Source organism: Rhinichthys klamathensis, unplaced genomic scaffold, assembly GCF_029890125.1.
Source record: "Rhinichthys klamathensis goyatoka isolate OS25496 unplaced genomic scaffold, OSU_Roscu_1.1 h1tg000624l_1, whole genome shotgun sequence".
In the NCBI taxonomy this organism is placed as follows: domain Eukaryota; kingdom Metazoa; phylum Chordata; class Actinopteri; order Cypriniformes; family Leuciscidae; genus Rhinichthys; species Rhinichthys klamathensis.
The window spans coordinates 302,898-319,125 of NW_026607073.1; the positions used below are offsets into that span (position 1 = coordinate 302,898).

General features: G+C 39.1%; 1 protein-coding gene across 1 annotated transcript; it reads left to right on the top strand.

The window, feature by feature from the left end:
- The first annotated feature begins 1,197 nt into the window (after positions 1-1,197).
- ptbp1a (polypyrimidine tract binding protein 1a) lies at positions 1,198-15,778 on the top strand. The gene is made up of 16 exons (XM_056240931.1): positions 1,198-1,295; positions 3,775-3,828; positions 5,805-5,835; positions 7,642-7,708; positions 11,226-11,398; positions 11,499-11,645; positions 11,747-11,902; positions 12,016-12,126; positions 12,214-12,394; positions 12,490-12,567; positions 12,664-12,818; positions 13,719-13,752; positions 14,415-14,507; positions 14,580-14,796; positions 14,895-14,972; positions 15,055-15,778. Exons 1-16 carry the CDS (start codon positions 1,288-1,290, stop codon positions 15,185-15,187), a joined length of 1,716 nt encoding a protein of 571 aa, XP_056096906.1. The 5' UTR covers positions 1,198-1,287; the 3' UTR covers positions 15,188-15,778.
- Positions 15,779-16,228: the final 450 nt, after the last annotated feature.

The window sequence follows — 16,228 nt, forward strand, 5'->3', positions numbered from 1 at the left end:
CAAAAGGACCCATATGGGCTTCAAAGTTTATAATATGTGAAGGTTGCCATCTGCAGGCTAAAATCCAGTTTGGTTACCAGTGAAGCAGCAGTTTGTTGGCTAAAATGACGCTACTCACTATAACTGTCATGTTATATTCAGAGCTGGTGTGTTGGGGGTGGGGGCGGAACATTGTCCTGGGCCCTGGTGAGGGGGCCCTACTGTGGTATGTTATGGTATAGCCTACTTATTGGGCCTGAAGAAGGGGAGGCCCACCCATTAAACTTTTTCCAAGGCACATACATTTTAGTGACAGTGCCAAGTATAGTAGCACTACACAAAGATGGTAAGTGAATGACTCAATGATTCTGACCTAAGTACATGGGTAGTAACTATAATATGGTGAATTCGGTCAGGTAAATTAGGCCACCTTTTGCAATCTCAATGACAAAAAGTGGCTTACTTTAAGGGACAGTTCACTCAAAAATGAAAACATTGTCATGATTTACTCAACCATGTGTCCTTCCAAAACAGAAAGTGTTGTACACTTTCTGAACTTTTTTCAGCGTAGCAGAAGAAAATATTTTGAAGAATATTCACCAAATGGACTTCTGTTATATGGACAAAACAAAACACTGATACATTTCTCAAAATATTTCCTTTTGTGTTCCACGGAGAATCATTTTTTGGGTGAACGATACAATGCATCGTGCATAGAACAATATTTAAAGGTGCTAGAAGTGGTCCAAGCTAATAAATACATTTTCTAAATGTATTTAAAGGTTTTCTTTTTTGTCAAAAGTTATGTTTAGATTTTTCATTTAATAACGGCTGATGTTTAACCATATAAAATCCCTTAATAATAGGCTAGCCTACTTCCAACTCAAGACTGTGCCTGTTCCACCATCTTTAGTTTCTTCCGATATTATTATAATCCTACTGTTCTTAGCCTATTTTAGCAATGCGTCTGGTAAAACTGTTTTGCCCTTTGACTGAACACTGAACTGCTTCGTCCTTTTCGTTGCTGATAATGGTGGGTTCAAGCACAGTTCACTCTTCAACTTCATTTTTCATGGTGGCAACAGGGAAAAGTTTTCGCAAACTTTTTTCAACCGCCTTTCCAGATTGACAGCTCTTCTGTCCAATCCCGCTATCCAAGGACACGTGAGGTCCCGCCCACACTCGGCTCTCCAGAGTCGATTGACTAATCAGAGAGCGACAATCCCTCCTCCGCCATTTTGTAAGGATATAAGATATACTAGTAGGTCTACCTCCCGTCTACGACAACCTGTAGTTTTGTGTAGTGCCATGGACGGGTAAGTTGAAAACATCTTCATTCCAATTCTGTAACCCCTTAAACACGTTTGTTTCGTTGGATGTTTGATTCGTTAATACATTATGCACGTTTAAAATGTTAAATGACGTAAAGTGAAGTGGAAATGGTGATTTTTGACTCGTCTCTGCCGCTCTTAATGTCTCCCGAGCCGGAAGAGCCCAAAAGTTGGACCAAACTGACCAACAACCTGTTGCAAGTAGTCTAGATGAGACAGCTTTATGAAACAATAGCGAACTTAAGCTGCAGTATTTCTTTAACCTAACTGGCAGGACCAAAATGTCAAATAGACCTTGTAACGCACAGAAGAGACCGAACAGCCACTATTCGGCAACCAACGTGTCTCAGTTTCCGCATTGTTGTTGGGTGGCTAATGTTAGCTAATTACCTGCTAGCCTGCTAAACCGATACCAGTTAAACTTTATTGTAGCTTCACTCGTTTGTATGTTCGATGCACGTTAATTTTTTTCAATCAGTACTAAGAAAGTTTGATACACGTACAATGGTCCGATTACAGTAACAGGTTTCGATAATGACGCGTTGAAGATATCAGCTGCGTTTACACTGGCACAAATACGCATTTTTTAGTCCCATTTGACACAGATCCGAAATTGGTGTAAAAAATGAAAACGCATAAATCCCAAAGAGATCCTTTTTTGCACCCGTTCAGAGCCACTTCCAAATGTGTTTTTAATCCCATATCTGGACATTTGACTAACGTCTAAACTCAAATATTCGATTTCCATTGGAATTCCAAGCCACAACAATGCGAGTTCGACACGTTTGCCCACAAAGATGGCTTTTTAAAATGTCGTATTATGAGGCAGACTTTCCTGTATGAGCTCGCACTATTGAGGTGGAAAATTCATAAGAGTGTGCACATATAAACATTCAGGAGCACAGAAACGTGTTTTCAGCCTCTGCCCCTTGAATTACTTTAATAAAATATGTTAGCTTCTCTACTGAAAGCTGCATTATATTTCTCAGTAACAAGGTGATAACTTGGCTGTTTTTGTAATTAAACTCACAGCTTCACAATTAGCCTACATTGAGGCGCTGTAGAGAACCCAGGTATCTTCATCAGATGCATTCATCTTCATCAGACTTTATTGCTGACTCAAGGTCCAAAAACAAAACCCAGATAAAACAAGAACATAAGTTCAATGCATTACAAAAAATACAATAATACCAGTTTATCCACAACTTAGACTAATGTGTAGTACTGACCCTTATATTTGAGAAGCCCACAATAATCTCAATAAAATTAAATTTTTTTTATAACATTGTAACAATTATACATAAGATTTCATAACACAGTGACAGCTTGGAAAGTATTAACTCCTGCACTCAAACATTTCGCTTGCACAATGCCATCTAGGTCTCCTTAACAGAATTCTCATTGCATCATTATAAACTACTTGAAGCCTCTGCAAACTTGCTTTTCTATAATTTGACCACAAATGAGCAGTATAAAGTGGTGTACAATATGCTTTAAACAATGACATCTTCTCTTCATCTGATCAAGAACTAAACTTGCATAGAAGTATGTTAGCCTGCATACATCATATGACGCTGCCTTTCAATCCCATTGACTTGTCTGTCATGGGCTCAGAAATAAAATGTCCAAGATATTTTACTTTCACTCACACCGTAAGATCTCTCTCGCTCGTTCATTTATTTGAATTAGATTTAAACGGTCCATAGATAAAATAACAAATTAAAACTACCGTTATTTTTCGTTATATATCCGTTCGGTCAAATTGTGGGCCGAAAAAATCCATAACCACTTTTAACTTATCTGTGCTGGCAAATGGGCTAATCAATCACGATACCACCCGACGTGAGTTATAAATTAATTATAATACCACAGCCATTCAAAATCTGAGGATCAACCCTGTAGCATAGTAAATATTTAAGTGTAAATTTAATGTGTTCAAACAGATATTGGATACCAGTCGTGTCTAAAGTGAATATAAATGGGTGGGACAAAAATCTGATATGGTCAAAAGGTCAGATCTGTGCATAAAAGACTTGCAGTGTAACAAGTTTCATTGTTCAGAACTGATCGTCAAGGTTGGAACATGTAACGTTTTATTTACGTATTGGTAAAGTATAATAAAAAAAATTATAGGCTATTTAGGCCTATGTTTTGAACTGAATCATTTGCATGAGAATGCTTATTATAAATTTGCACATTATTTCCACAAGGGATATTTCACCCTTAACAATTTGGAACAAGTACAAATGAAAGAATTTAAAATTAAGACTTTATTTCATTCAGTAGAATAGATTTAGGCAGACAATAGATTTTAGGCAGAATGACAGCCTACAATGGTAGTGAATGCTGACCAAGACCTTTCATTCAGCCTAATCTCCTTGTGAGAAGCAACTTGCAGGTTTAAAACATGATAGTGAATGAATGACAAAATATTGACACAAAATCCTGTTTTTGTCTTCTGCAGCCGGTTAGAGACTGATCTGTATCCTCTGGGATCCGGTTACGTCACTGAAATAGAGTAAGTTTTGCATCTCTTTGCATTTAAGTACAAACAGGACTGGTTTTACAGCATTATCAACTGAATCTACCTAAACTAAAGAATTCAAGAAATGTTCTCAAGAGAAGTGTGGAACTGATTGATACCGTTGTTGAGTGGCGTGAAGAGTGGCTTAACAGGCATGCTTTGTTTTACTGTTTGCTTTTATATCAGGTTGCATCCTAGAAGGTGTGCCTGAATTGCAACTCTTGTTTTGTACAACGGCAGTCTGTAGTTCCTGCTGGGCCTGTTTGTATGACATTTGTGTACCAATCAGAAATGACATTTTCTGTACACCTATTATACTAAAGCCCTGTTCACACAGAATGACACTTTTTAAAATGATGCCAAGTCACTGTATCTGGCAACAGGCCCATGTCTGCACTCACATTGGTAGTTTCTTAGGGGTGTGACGAGATCTCGTGCCACGAGATGTCGCGAGACTAAATATGACGAGATTTCTCGTCGAGTGAAAAAGCTGTCTCGCGATAAACCCCATGAATATTCCACCGCTACACTCACATTCGCCTAAACTATCGTTTTGTTGTTTTTATAAAAAAATAAAAACCATTATAAACTAATGCAAAAGTCTGCTCTGCTCATCCAGCACGAGTTGCCGTTGCAATCAGTGCAGCACGAATCACAGTTCACTGATCGCGTGAGGATGGCGGAGGATTCGTTGCGCAACAGACTAAACGTCTGGTAAATGTCTTATCATTTAGAATGCGCGCTCAGCACCGCTGCTCCCTATACGCGCGGTCACGAATTTGTAAGTGAAAGTAAAACTCAAGCTCCCTGATGTGCATTGCGCACAAATTAGGCTGCATACATAAAATAATCCGTCTCCCAATACCCATCTCTGGACTGTTTATTTGCGGCTCTGGTCTCTGTTGGCACTGCGAATATTGAGAGAGCACTGTAACGTACAAAGGACAACAGACAAGGGAGGCTCCGTTTCTGAACTTATAATCGGAACGCAAGAACAACTGTAGAGACAAACAGCCTCGTTTCTCTCGGCCTTTTCCGAACTCACCGCATTAACCCTATAACTGCCGGTCCAAAATAAAACCGCAATTTCACAACAATTATAAAGAGTCTGTGTGCTTATGGTTGCACTCGCACTTATTGTTTGCACTTAATAAGACTAAGAGAAAACAGTTATTTATTTTTGTTATTTATACTGTTTTTATTTCTCTGTTAAATGTATGTAAAGGAGTTCAGTTAGGAGGTCACACACAGCCTCAATCAGAAGTTCTGAAAGCTCTTAAATGTACAGTAAGGTCTGAAGAGACTAATGTGAAATTATACAGGAGAAAAGCCAGTCAATAAAAACCTTTTACAGTGCTTGAATATTGTTTTCTTTCAATGCATTTGATAATTCATACTCATAAAGTAGACCTGAAATGACATGCATTAGAAGATTATAAGTTAAAACATTGAAAAATGCACCTGCATACTATTTTTCCAGTCATGAATTTTGTCATTGAGGATTTCTGAAAAATTGTGCAGAAATCTCGTCTCGTCTCGTTCTCGTGAACCCAATCTCGTGTCTCGTCTCGTCTCGTGAGATAAGCGTCTCGTCACACCCCTATAGTTTCTGCATTGTTACTGTTTATTTGCATGAACTTGAGCTCTTAACAGACATACATTTTCAGTGAGTTGCAGAATTTATTGGCAACGCACGGTGACTTGGTGAAATAAACTAATGCAATGAAGAAAATTATTACAATGAAAATTCATCCCATCTATTTTCTAAATTCATGTTATAGATCTTTAATCCATACATATTTTTTTTATTATTAAATAAGTCATAACTTAATATTCCGGTGAAATGACAGACTTCTGTTATAGCAAACATACTTTAAGTATTGCATAGCCCCATCTGTTGTTGAATTTATCAAATGTGATTGAGCCTCTGATTTCTAATTTCTGTTTAATGATTTTTTTTTATTTTATAGCAGTGTCCATGATCTAACGGTCGGCACAAAGGTATGTCTTAATTTTTATTTTATTTTTTACTTTTTATAAAAGTGACCATCTCTGACTTGCAAATGTGTAAAGTTGGTTTCCCTGTTTGGTTGCTGTGGGTGTTTATTAACAATATTAGTTTGGGTTGTATGTCTGATTTTATATGTTGTGCGTTCCTCCTTTTTGTTTTCCGCATTGCTGAGACTGAGGGAACTTCTCTAAATTGCTGAGTCTGTAATTCTTCTCGCATCTGCATCTGATCCTTCAACTGTAATTATTCTGGTCAAAGGGCACCTGCTGTTTAAACAATCACTGTATCTGACCCAAAGGTGAAAGAAGTAGCCTACACTCAAATCTTGATGTTCTGTAGGCAATTCAGAAAAGTCGACCTGGAGGATTTAGTTTCTACTTTTTATATTTTGCTACTTAAGATTTTGCAAAATAGTTGCATCGTACAGTTATTTGTTTACAATATTGCTCTCTTCACACTCATTTGGATGTTTGTACATGGAGACTGCCTGCTGTTGTTTCCCCTGATGTCTTTCACACATGTGAGGAGTAAAGATGTAGATGAAGTCGGAGTCTGGGCACTAATTACTGTGGCTGGAATGCTGTGCTTGCATTCCTGTCTCCCTGACCTCCTTATTCAACACAGACTGTGCTCTCACCCTGAAGGCTTGCACTTTGTCAATGGATGTAAACATGTTGGCACCTGCAAATCTTAAGCTCCTAGAGACCAGTGGGAGTCATGGTTCTCGGCTTCTTTTTTCCTTTCCTAAGCGAGCACTCAAGCTGCAATGCCCTGCAGTTAAAAATAGAGGAAGGAAATGCTGTAGTTGGGTGGATGTCTGGCCCGAAAACAATGGATGGTTCAACCAGAGAAGGCTTTCCTGTCATAACTGTTTTATAAAAGTGATGTTGAAACCTGACTCCTGCAGGATTTAGCTGGGAGGAATGTGTCGTCGTTGTCTTTTTTTTTCTTTTTTTCTCTTTAAGGAAATGCTGTGCCACGTAAATGGTATTAAGTTATTTTTCCCTTCTCTGCAATGTTATTGACTGTTTACTGTAGGCTGCTTATTGAGCCTTTGGGCTGTATTTAAGGTAAACATTTATCCAGGGTGTGGTAAAGTGCTCTTGAGGCTGTAGTAGACCATAGGGGAAAAATCAGCCCGTGGACCAGGCGTTCAGCTTTGTTAACAATACTTTCTTTTGGGCTGGAACAGAACACGCATTGTGGTAATGGAGTGTAAAGGCTTTGGCTTATCCAGCGCATGTGACCACTTCAGCAGAGACTTGCCATTTGAAGTGGTTTATTAAGAGAGTGATGCTGAATGATTTGCTCATTGCTCCATTGGCCAGCCAAGTGGCTCCAGCTTGGCCTTGAGTGAGAGACTTTGTGTTAGTGTTATGGCAGGACACAGCTGCCTCTGTTTACATTTCTCTCTTTCTTTGTTCTGTTTTTACCAGCAGTAAACAGTGTAGTGATCTCTTGTGTTTAGATGCCTATGTCGTAGTAATTGTAACCATTAGGCAATGAGTTTTTTTTTTGTTTTTGTTTTTTTGTCATTTTGGAAATTTTCCAATTGGATCATATTAATTAATCAGACTGGTTTGGCGCATGTTTATGCCTATCACATGAGTTGGTTTCTATAGGTTAATACTATGTCAGATGACAATTTGTTACCTTTTTGTCGTTAATGCACTGATGTAGCTGATTCACATCTTGTCACAGTGTTTAGTGTCTTCTGGTTTGGTGGTTTGAGTGTCCTATTTTGCAAACCTTATAAATGTGTCCTGTTTAATGAATCACTTCCCTTCTCTTTTCAGAGGGGATCTGACGAACTCTTTTCCTCCTGCATACCTAGCGGACCTTATATAATGAGCTCTGGAGCAGGTAGGCATTTATGGCTGGGGGTTTATACACTACTTTTCAAAAGCTTTGGGTCAAAAGCTTTTTTTTTTTTTAATGCAAAAGATTATCAAATAAATTCTGTTAAATTATAGCCTGGCAGTATATTTTAAATATTATATCCAACTTTACCTGCATACATAGTACATTAATCCAAGGTAATGTATGCTATATAGTAAATCTCGGCTGTTTATAATGCTACAAAATAGGGCTGGATGATTAATCGAAAAATAAACGAAACCGAAATCCAGAGCCTATAACCAACGTGAATTTACCATGTCGGTTATTTCGTTTTTTTTAATCCTATTAATATTTCCGCCCACTGTGTGTTAATGTACTTTCCCCTTAAAACATATTACCGCGTGTGTAGTCACGTAACTTCGCCCCCGTCCAGTCTGCGACATTGAAGCAACATGAGCCCCTTTCACACAGCGCGTTGATCCCGGGAAATTGCCAGAACAAACACCTTCTATGTGAACGCAAACACGACCCGGGATTGATGCCAGGTTGGGTAACATTGCCGTGTTCAGTCCCGGAACGCGCGCTGTGTGAACAAAAGCCGTAATCAATGCCGTGTCGTAATGATGGCGCTTAAGCCGGGATCGTTCGCCAGCGTGAAAAGGTACGTAATGCGCTAGTTTATGATCGAATCAGAGGAAAAAAAATGCACAAGCGTGGTTTCTCGAGAGAGAAATCGCAGCTCATAAGCAAACTATAGACGCCGCTGAGACATGTCACGTGTCTTTGCGGGTTGTGTGTGAACGCACTCTCTGAATCCAGAAAATCACTGGCAGCGTGAATTAACCAAAGTCAAACGAACCCGGGTCACTTTATCCGTGTATTTTCCGGAATCTCTGTGTGAAAGGGAACTCAAACACTGAGTCAACTCAGCAACAGGAGCCGCTTGTAGCTACCAAAGAAACATGGGAAAAAAGAGAGAGACTGACAAACGCCCAGCAACAAGTGCCTCCACTCCACAAAGCAGGTTTCGATATCACAAGTAGTGTTGCACGGTGCACCGATACTTCAAAAGTATCGCGATACTCGGAAATTAAAAACTTCCCGATACCTACATTTATTAGTATCGATACTTCTAAGAATGACCGCGTTCCAGATTTGTAAGAGTATTGCATGTTGGTGTGTGCAACGCACGCTTCCAGTGCCTCCCTATGGACATCTGTGTTTTTCTCCTCATGCGCGTGTGACAGGGCGTGTGAACTGAACGAGCGCAGTGAGAGAGAGAGCCAGAGAGAGAGCCCCGGTCGCTGCGTAGCCAGGCGAAAGTATAAACAAGGCTTCACCGTCTCTAAACTAAGCTCTCTCTCTCTCTCTCTCTCTCTCTCTCTCTCTCTCTCTCTCTCTCTCTCTCTCTCTCTCTCTCTCTCTCTCTCTCTCTCTCTCTCTCTCTCTCTCTCTCTCTCTCTCTCTCTCTCTCTCTCTCTCTCTCTCTCTCTCTCTCTCTCTCTCTCTCTCTCTCTCTCTCTCTCTCTCTCTCTCTCTCTCTCTCTCTCTCTCTCTCTCTCTCTCTCTCTCTCTCTCTCTCTCTCTCTTTCATGTGGAGCATTCGGAGTGTTTTTTTTTTTTTTTTTTTTTGAATTACCGCTAGGAGTAAATTGTGGTAAAATACGTTGCCTTATCTTCTCTGAAAAGCGTTCCGCACATTCAGCTGACACAAACCACACTTTAAATAAACGAAAAAAACTATCCAGTCATGATATGTTTTCTGTGATGACTCAAATCTTGTGGGATGTCCTAACCGCCGGGATAATCACACAACGCGCACACGTCCGATAATGACACATCCAATTCGCGAACTAATGACTCATTTGAACCCATTCATTTTAATGAATGGTTAAAACAACTGATCTGTCTGAATCGGTGTATAACTAATCGCTAACACTTTGTAATAAGGTTTCATAAATTACATAAAAAGTAGGCTACAGTTTGCTTACTCAAGTGTAAGTTTTTAAAACAAATAACCCCCCCCCCCTGACTACTTTTTTCCACACAGTGCTATCAGGAATCGATAAGAGAATCGTTAAAGAATCGGATCGATAAGCAGAATCGTCAGTGGCATTGATATTGATAAAATCTTATGTTTCTTATGATAACTGAGATAATGCTGCTATATTCATTTATTTTTTTACCTTGAATGTCATTGCTCTAATTTATTTTTTATATTTTTCATATTTCATATTTTGTTCAAATGGTTAATATAGCCTATATGCTGTTCATATGTTCATTTATTAGTGTGTTATATGATTAGAATGTTGTCCCAGTTTTAAAATAAAGCACAGCAATGATATTTGAGTGTTTCTCCCTTTTCAGGAAAAGTATCGAAAAAGTATCGAAATCGCAATTCTTGACTTGGTATTGGTATCGAAACAATAATTTTGGTATCGTGACAACACTAATCACAAGCATTTACAAATGCTACACAATATGAAAAGGATTACTTTTTTAGTTTTATACAAGTTATATTTTACTTTTAAGATGGCAATATTTACAATAATTTATTTTGTTTACAAAAAGAACTGTTTTCTACATTTTTAGGAAGCTTTATTTTTACATTATAACTTAAAGACCCACTCCGATGAAAATAATGTTTTTCTAGGTGTTAACATGTTCTTGTGGCATTTTTCTGATGTTAGAGGACATATCTTGAGAAAAATCAGCTCAAAGTTGTATTTCTGAGTATTTCTACATTCAAATGGCTGTGAATCAGTAGCAGACGCTAAAATGCTGGCTAAAATCGACTGGAGTTGTGACGTAGTAACTCCACTGGGCGTCTCCACACGCGACGTCTTGGAGTGAAATAATGATCGGTGATCGGTGATAACTTTGATTAACTTCGGATAATAATAATTAACGTGTATATAATACTGTTGCCCCACCGGTATTGGGGGTGTAAGCTAGCGGGAGAGACAGAGCTCTCAGCAACGGGCAGGGGGAGGGTCGTCTCCGTGCCAACGGCTCCACCCACAACGCAGAGGCGAATTGCTAATGAGCTACTGCCGCTCTGCTGAAGCGAAGTCCCAGAAAACGGCACAGGTTTTGTGATTTTGGCTAAAAATGGCATAATCATAATTTAAAGACCACTGGGAATGTTTAAAAATAGCTCAAAATATGATCGGAGTGGGACTTTAATGACTTTTTTATAAGACGTTTTTATTTCAAGCATTGTATGCTTTGTTTGATTCAATTGTTTGAAATATTTAATAAATAAGCATTAAAAGCTATCTGTGTGTTCCTTATTTTAGAATCACAAAGATAGGATTATGCACTTTCATTAGAAAAAATAACCGTGAACATATTTACAGTACAAGCCTTGCCAGTGACATGAGAAAGAAAAAAAATTAAATGCAGCCTTGATGAACATAAGAGACTTATTTCAAAAACATTAAAACAAATCTTATTGACCTCAAACCTTTGAAAGTTAATGTACATTGTGTATTTGGATTCTTAAGTATGAAATTAAATTGAGATGCATTCTTTTTGTCAGCAAATGGTAATGACAGCAAGAAGTTCAAAGGGGACATCAGGAGCCCTGGCATTCCTTCAAGAGTGATACATGTACGCAAACTGCCAAATGACATAAACGAAGCAGAAGTCATTTCTTTGGGGCTTCCCTTTGGAAAAGTGACTAACCTTCTGATGCTGAAAGGAAAGAACCAGGTAAAGATCACTGCTGCCTTTCATTTCCCTCAAAATGAAATTATACCCCGCTTTGAATGTACATCATCGGGCCTTTCCTTATTGTGTTCTCTCCTCACAGGCCTTCCTGGAGATGAACACAGAGGAGTCAGCACAGACCATGGTCAGCTACTACTCCTCTGTCACCCCTGTCATCCGCAACCATCCGATCTACATGCAGTATTCCAATCACAAGGAACTGAAGACTGACAACTCACCCAACCAAGTTGTTAGTACAAATGACATTTAATCAAGGGTAATTACTCAATTTAAATAACTCTTTCAAGAATGATAATGCATACTTGTGCCCTGCCCCCTCCATTCCCATAGAGAGCACAGGCAGCACTGCAGGCTGTGAATGCGGTCCAGACAGGAAGCATGTCTTTGAGCGCTGTTGATGGAGCAGGTATGGGCAGCCAGAGCCCTGTGCTGAGAGTTATCGTTGAAAACCTCTTCTACCCAGTTACTCTTGATGTCCTTCACCAGGTAATGACTGTCCTTCAAATTAAATCGAAACATTTATTTACAGTCATTAAGTAATTTTATTATTAAATAATATTGCTATTATTATTCCATTACTTATTACCCCACCCTCCCAGATCTTCTCAAAGTTTGGGACTGTTTTGAAGATCATAACATTTACCAAAAACAACCAGTTCCAAGCACTGGTTCAGTACTCAGATGGAATGACTGCACAGCATGCAAAGCTGGTGAGTGGCATAGTGGATCAATATATGGATGAATGGACAGCTAAATCCCTTCTGAACCATGTAATCATTTGGCTTAACATTCAACAGTCTTTGGATGGACAGAACATCTACAATGCCTGCTGTACCCTTCGCATCAGTTTTTCTAAGCTCACCAGCTTGAATGTTAAGTACAACAACGATAAGAGCAGAGACTACACTCGTCCTGACCTACCTACAGGAGACAGTCAGCCCTCCCTCGATGCACAGACAATGGCTGCAGCTGCCTTGTGTAAAACTTAATCTACTTTTTTTCTTTTTTTACTGCTGTTAATAAATGGCATTTTCAACATGCATATCACAAACTGCTTCTTTTTTTTTTTTCAGCTGCTCCTGGTATCATCTCTGCATCGCCATATGGGGCTCATGGTTTCCCACCAACATTTACCATTCAGCAGGCAGCAGGTCAGTCATAGCCCTCATAATAACTTTGTAGATTGCTTTAGCACAGTTTCCCAGCATAGCATCCATGCTGTGTAGTGATGGCTGTCCTTCCCACAGGTCTGTCACTGCAGGGCATGCCTTCCGGGGCTCTCGCATCGCTCGGTATCCACGGTGCTGCGGCAGCCGCCGCCGCTGCTGCTGGACGCATGAGTTTTTCCAGTCTCACTGCGGGAGGAAACAGTGTCCTGCTAGTCAGCAACCTTAATCCTGAGGTTAGTGCCGTTTTGAATAGTTTAGATTCACTTAGCCTTTAGTTCATTAGCTTAAGGTTCTTGTTTCAACAAGCTATAATCCATTTGGTTGGTAGAACTGTAAAAATAGATAAATGTTAGATGGCAAATGGTGATGAATTAACCAAATACTTCATATGTGTAGCTCTTCAAACTATGTAATATGTGTTTATGACTGTGGAGGCTCATTTGACTACTGTACAAACATGCATGTCAACCATTTCTTAATATTTGTTGACCCTTGTCTGAAGCCATCTGAAACATTTCATTTCTAGTATTCCTTTAGAGCTATGAATATATATTGTCTCTATCTTTCCTGTATTTCATTGTTAATCTTCTCTCCTTTCTTTATTTATTGCCTTAGTATTCCTATAGTGAAAAGCATTTTAATTTAGCAAGTTCTGCTGACTGGAACACTACATTTTTCTTTGTGTATACTGACCTTGTTTTTTACTTCCTTTTTCTTGTTTCTCTCCCTCCCCATTCCCCTTCCCCCTTTTATTATTTTAATACTTTGACCTGGAATCTTTTGCCAACTGACTGCACCACTTTTATTTTTTGTAATTTAAACTCCCTACCCACCCAAACAATATGATTCCCTGTTCACACCAATACTGGATACATAAACAATTGTTTTTTCTACTGTGCAACCTACCAACACACAACAACATCCCTACACTACATTGTCGGATATCCTCCTTTACTTCTACCCTTCCCCCACCTTTCCATCATGAACAATATCACCCACCTTCATGATCCTACCACCGTTTTTCGCCATTCCTGTGGAACTGCCTCGCTGTGGACATGTTCAACCTCCACTGTCCTGCCTCCGATCTTTTCCTGTCCCTTCCTCCCTACGCTGCCTTCCTCTGCTGTCTTAAGAGCGTTACGCCCCAATGCCTCTTTATTCTTTTCGGTATGTTATCATTGGCATCTCCTTTTTATTACCTTTTTGTTTTTCATATTTTAACTTCATCTAAGATGTGTACTTTGGTTTGTATATGTGACATGTGGAGTTTTAAAGAATTTTTGGGCTCCTTCATTTGGCGGATGCTAAATATCTAATTCAAATGGCTAAATTGTTAAATATTGTGGTCATAACTGTTGTGTAGTTTAGACTGATCTTAGCCACATGACTCTACAGTCAATTTGAGAGCCAACTTTGTAGCAACTCGTTGCTTATTTTAAATGCCATACCCTCTCAATAAGCCATATTTAATAATCTTTAGGAAGTTGTATGTTTAATCAAAGGTTAACGAGCAAATTACCCGCAGTACTAAACGTAATATTAAACCAATCAAGATTACTTTGAGTAAATCTTTCCAAAAGCGACATACTCTGTGTTTGTTGTGAAGTAATTATACATTCATACATGTAGAAAGCCGGGTCCAGTAGTGATGGGTCACCATAGAAATGTAGTCTGTTTGCACTAGTAATGCATGCCTTACTTGGCTATAAAATTACTTCATTATATAGATATTTCATTGAAACATTGAGTGTTTGGTTGAGAAAATGGTAATCAATTGTCCTGTCATACAGTAGTCACGTCCTTATGTAGCTACTGCTATCTTTTGTTAGGTGTGTATGGTGACGTCATGAGAGTGAAGATCCTGTTCAACAAGAAGGAAAATGCATTGGTGCAGATGTCTGATGGAACCCAAGCCCAGCTAGGTATTTATAAAGGTCTTTAACTTTTTAACAACTTTCCTAAGAAGCAACACCAACCTCTCTTGCCCTTTTTAGCCATGAGCCACTTGAACGGGCAGAAACTGTACGGTAAGGCTTTGCGGGCCACTCTTTCCAAACACACCACGGTACAGTTGCCACGTGAAGGCCATGAGGATCAGGGGCTCACCAAGGACTACAGCAACTCTCCTCTTCACCGCTTCAAAAAGCCAGGCTCCAAGAACTACTCCAACATCTTCCCTCCTTCCTCTACTCTCCATCTCTCCAACATCCCGTGAGTCCACCAAACGAACACCTGTCAGTAACACATCTGTTTGGCTTCTTTAGTGCTGCTTTATTCAATGTCAATTTTTTTTTCTCTTGACTTCTTAGTCCTGCTGTCACTGAGGATGATCTCAGAGGATTGTTTCTAAGTTCTGGAGCTGTGGTTAAGGCCTTCAAGTTTTTCCAGTAAGACATTTTACAGATTTGATTTCTACAGATTGTCATGATATTTCCTGGAAGTTTTAAAATATTGTGTTAATCCTTTCAGGAAAGATCGTAAAATGGCTCTCATCCAATTGGGCTCTGTGGAGGAAGCAATTGAGTCTCTGATCAAATTTCACAATCATGACCTGGGAGAGAACCATCACCTCAGAGTGTCATTCTCCAAGTCCACCATCTGATGGAGGCTGTTTTGTTTTAAAGAGGTTGAAAGGACTGTCACTTTAGACCAAACTGTAAGCCTTCCACAATTTATATCACTGTGGACAAATGTGTTCCACAACACACACTTGATCATTCCTTTAATTATATCTATATTCACACATGTATGTCTATTTTGTAATTCCACTTTAAACTAGTAGACAAGAGGAACTCTTCAACCCAATGTGACTTGGGTTTTAATAGTACGTTTTCTCAGACGGTTTGTTTCATGACTTAGTTCATTGTTGGCACACATCGGTTTTGGATCATAGATGCTGCATAGTTTACACTTGTGCCTCTGCGGAAAGCCGCACCCCTTCAGGTTGCACATCTAAAGCCTTGTTTCGTTTGTTGAACCTGTAATTAACCTTTTCGAACTTATTCCCTATTTGCCTTTCCAAAAAAAGCAACTGTGCCTTACATGGTGCTTAAAGTTTATCTTCTTAATGGCCTTAGTAATATTTTGACGTTTTTGGCTTCTTTACAGGAACCATTAACCTCAAACCTAAAAAAAAAAAAAACACCTGCCTGCTGTTCCTAGGTGGTCCCCGTTTAAATTTGACTAGTGAAAACGGGAATGTTTTCCTGCAAAATGTTTTCTGGTAAATTACTTTAGTTTAGTTTATTAACAGGCTTTGGTTTTGTACCTGACTGTCACAGCTTATTTTGCATAGTTATTCTAATGTGGACCTTTTCCTTATGTACCGTATGTAAGATATTCTATAATCTATAGTTTTATTCCTTTTTTTTATTGTAGTCACACGCATACTTCCTTACTGTCATCTATTTGGGCTTTATCCCACTGGGTTCTCTGTGCCTAGACTGTTATATTCTCAGTCTAGTTGGGGGAAACGCTTTATAATTTCCCGATTTTACCCCATTGCCTTGCTGCTTATGGGTTTTGTCAATTATGAAACCGCTTGGAACCAAACCAGAGTTCACTGATTTTTACATAATTTTTGATTACTCTGCGTGTGGCAAAATAAGTCAGATTAGTTTTTCTGTTATCTAGTTCACAAGTG

What these genes read in the sequence shown, in the direction of transcription:
- ptbp1a (XM_056240931.1), top strand. An exon ending in TACCATTCAGCAGGCAGCAG is followed by an intron (nt 12,568 to 12,663) that starts GTCAGTCATAGC and finishes TCCTTCCCACAG; the next exon opens with GTCTGTCACTGCAGGGCATG. An exon ending in AAGGCCTTCAAGTTTTTCCA is followed by an intron (nt 14,973 to 15,054) that starts GTAAGACATTTT and finishes TAATCCTTTCAG; the next exon opens with GAAAGATCGTAAAATGGCTC.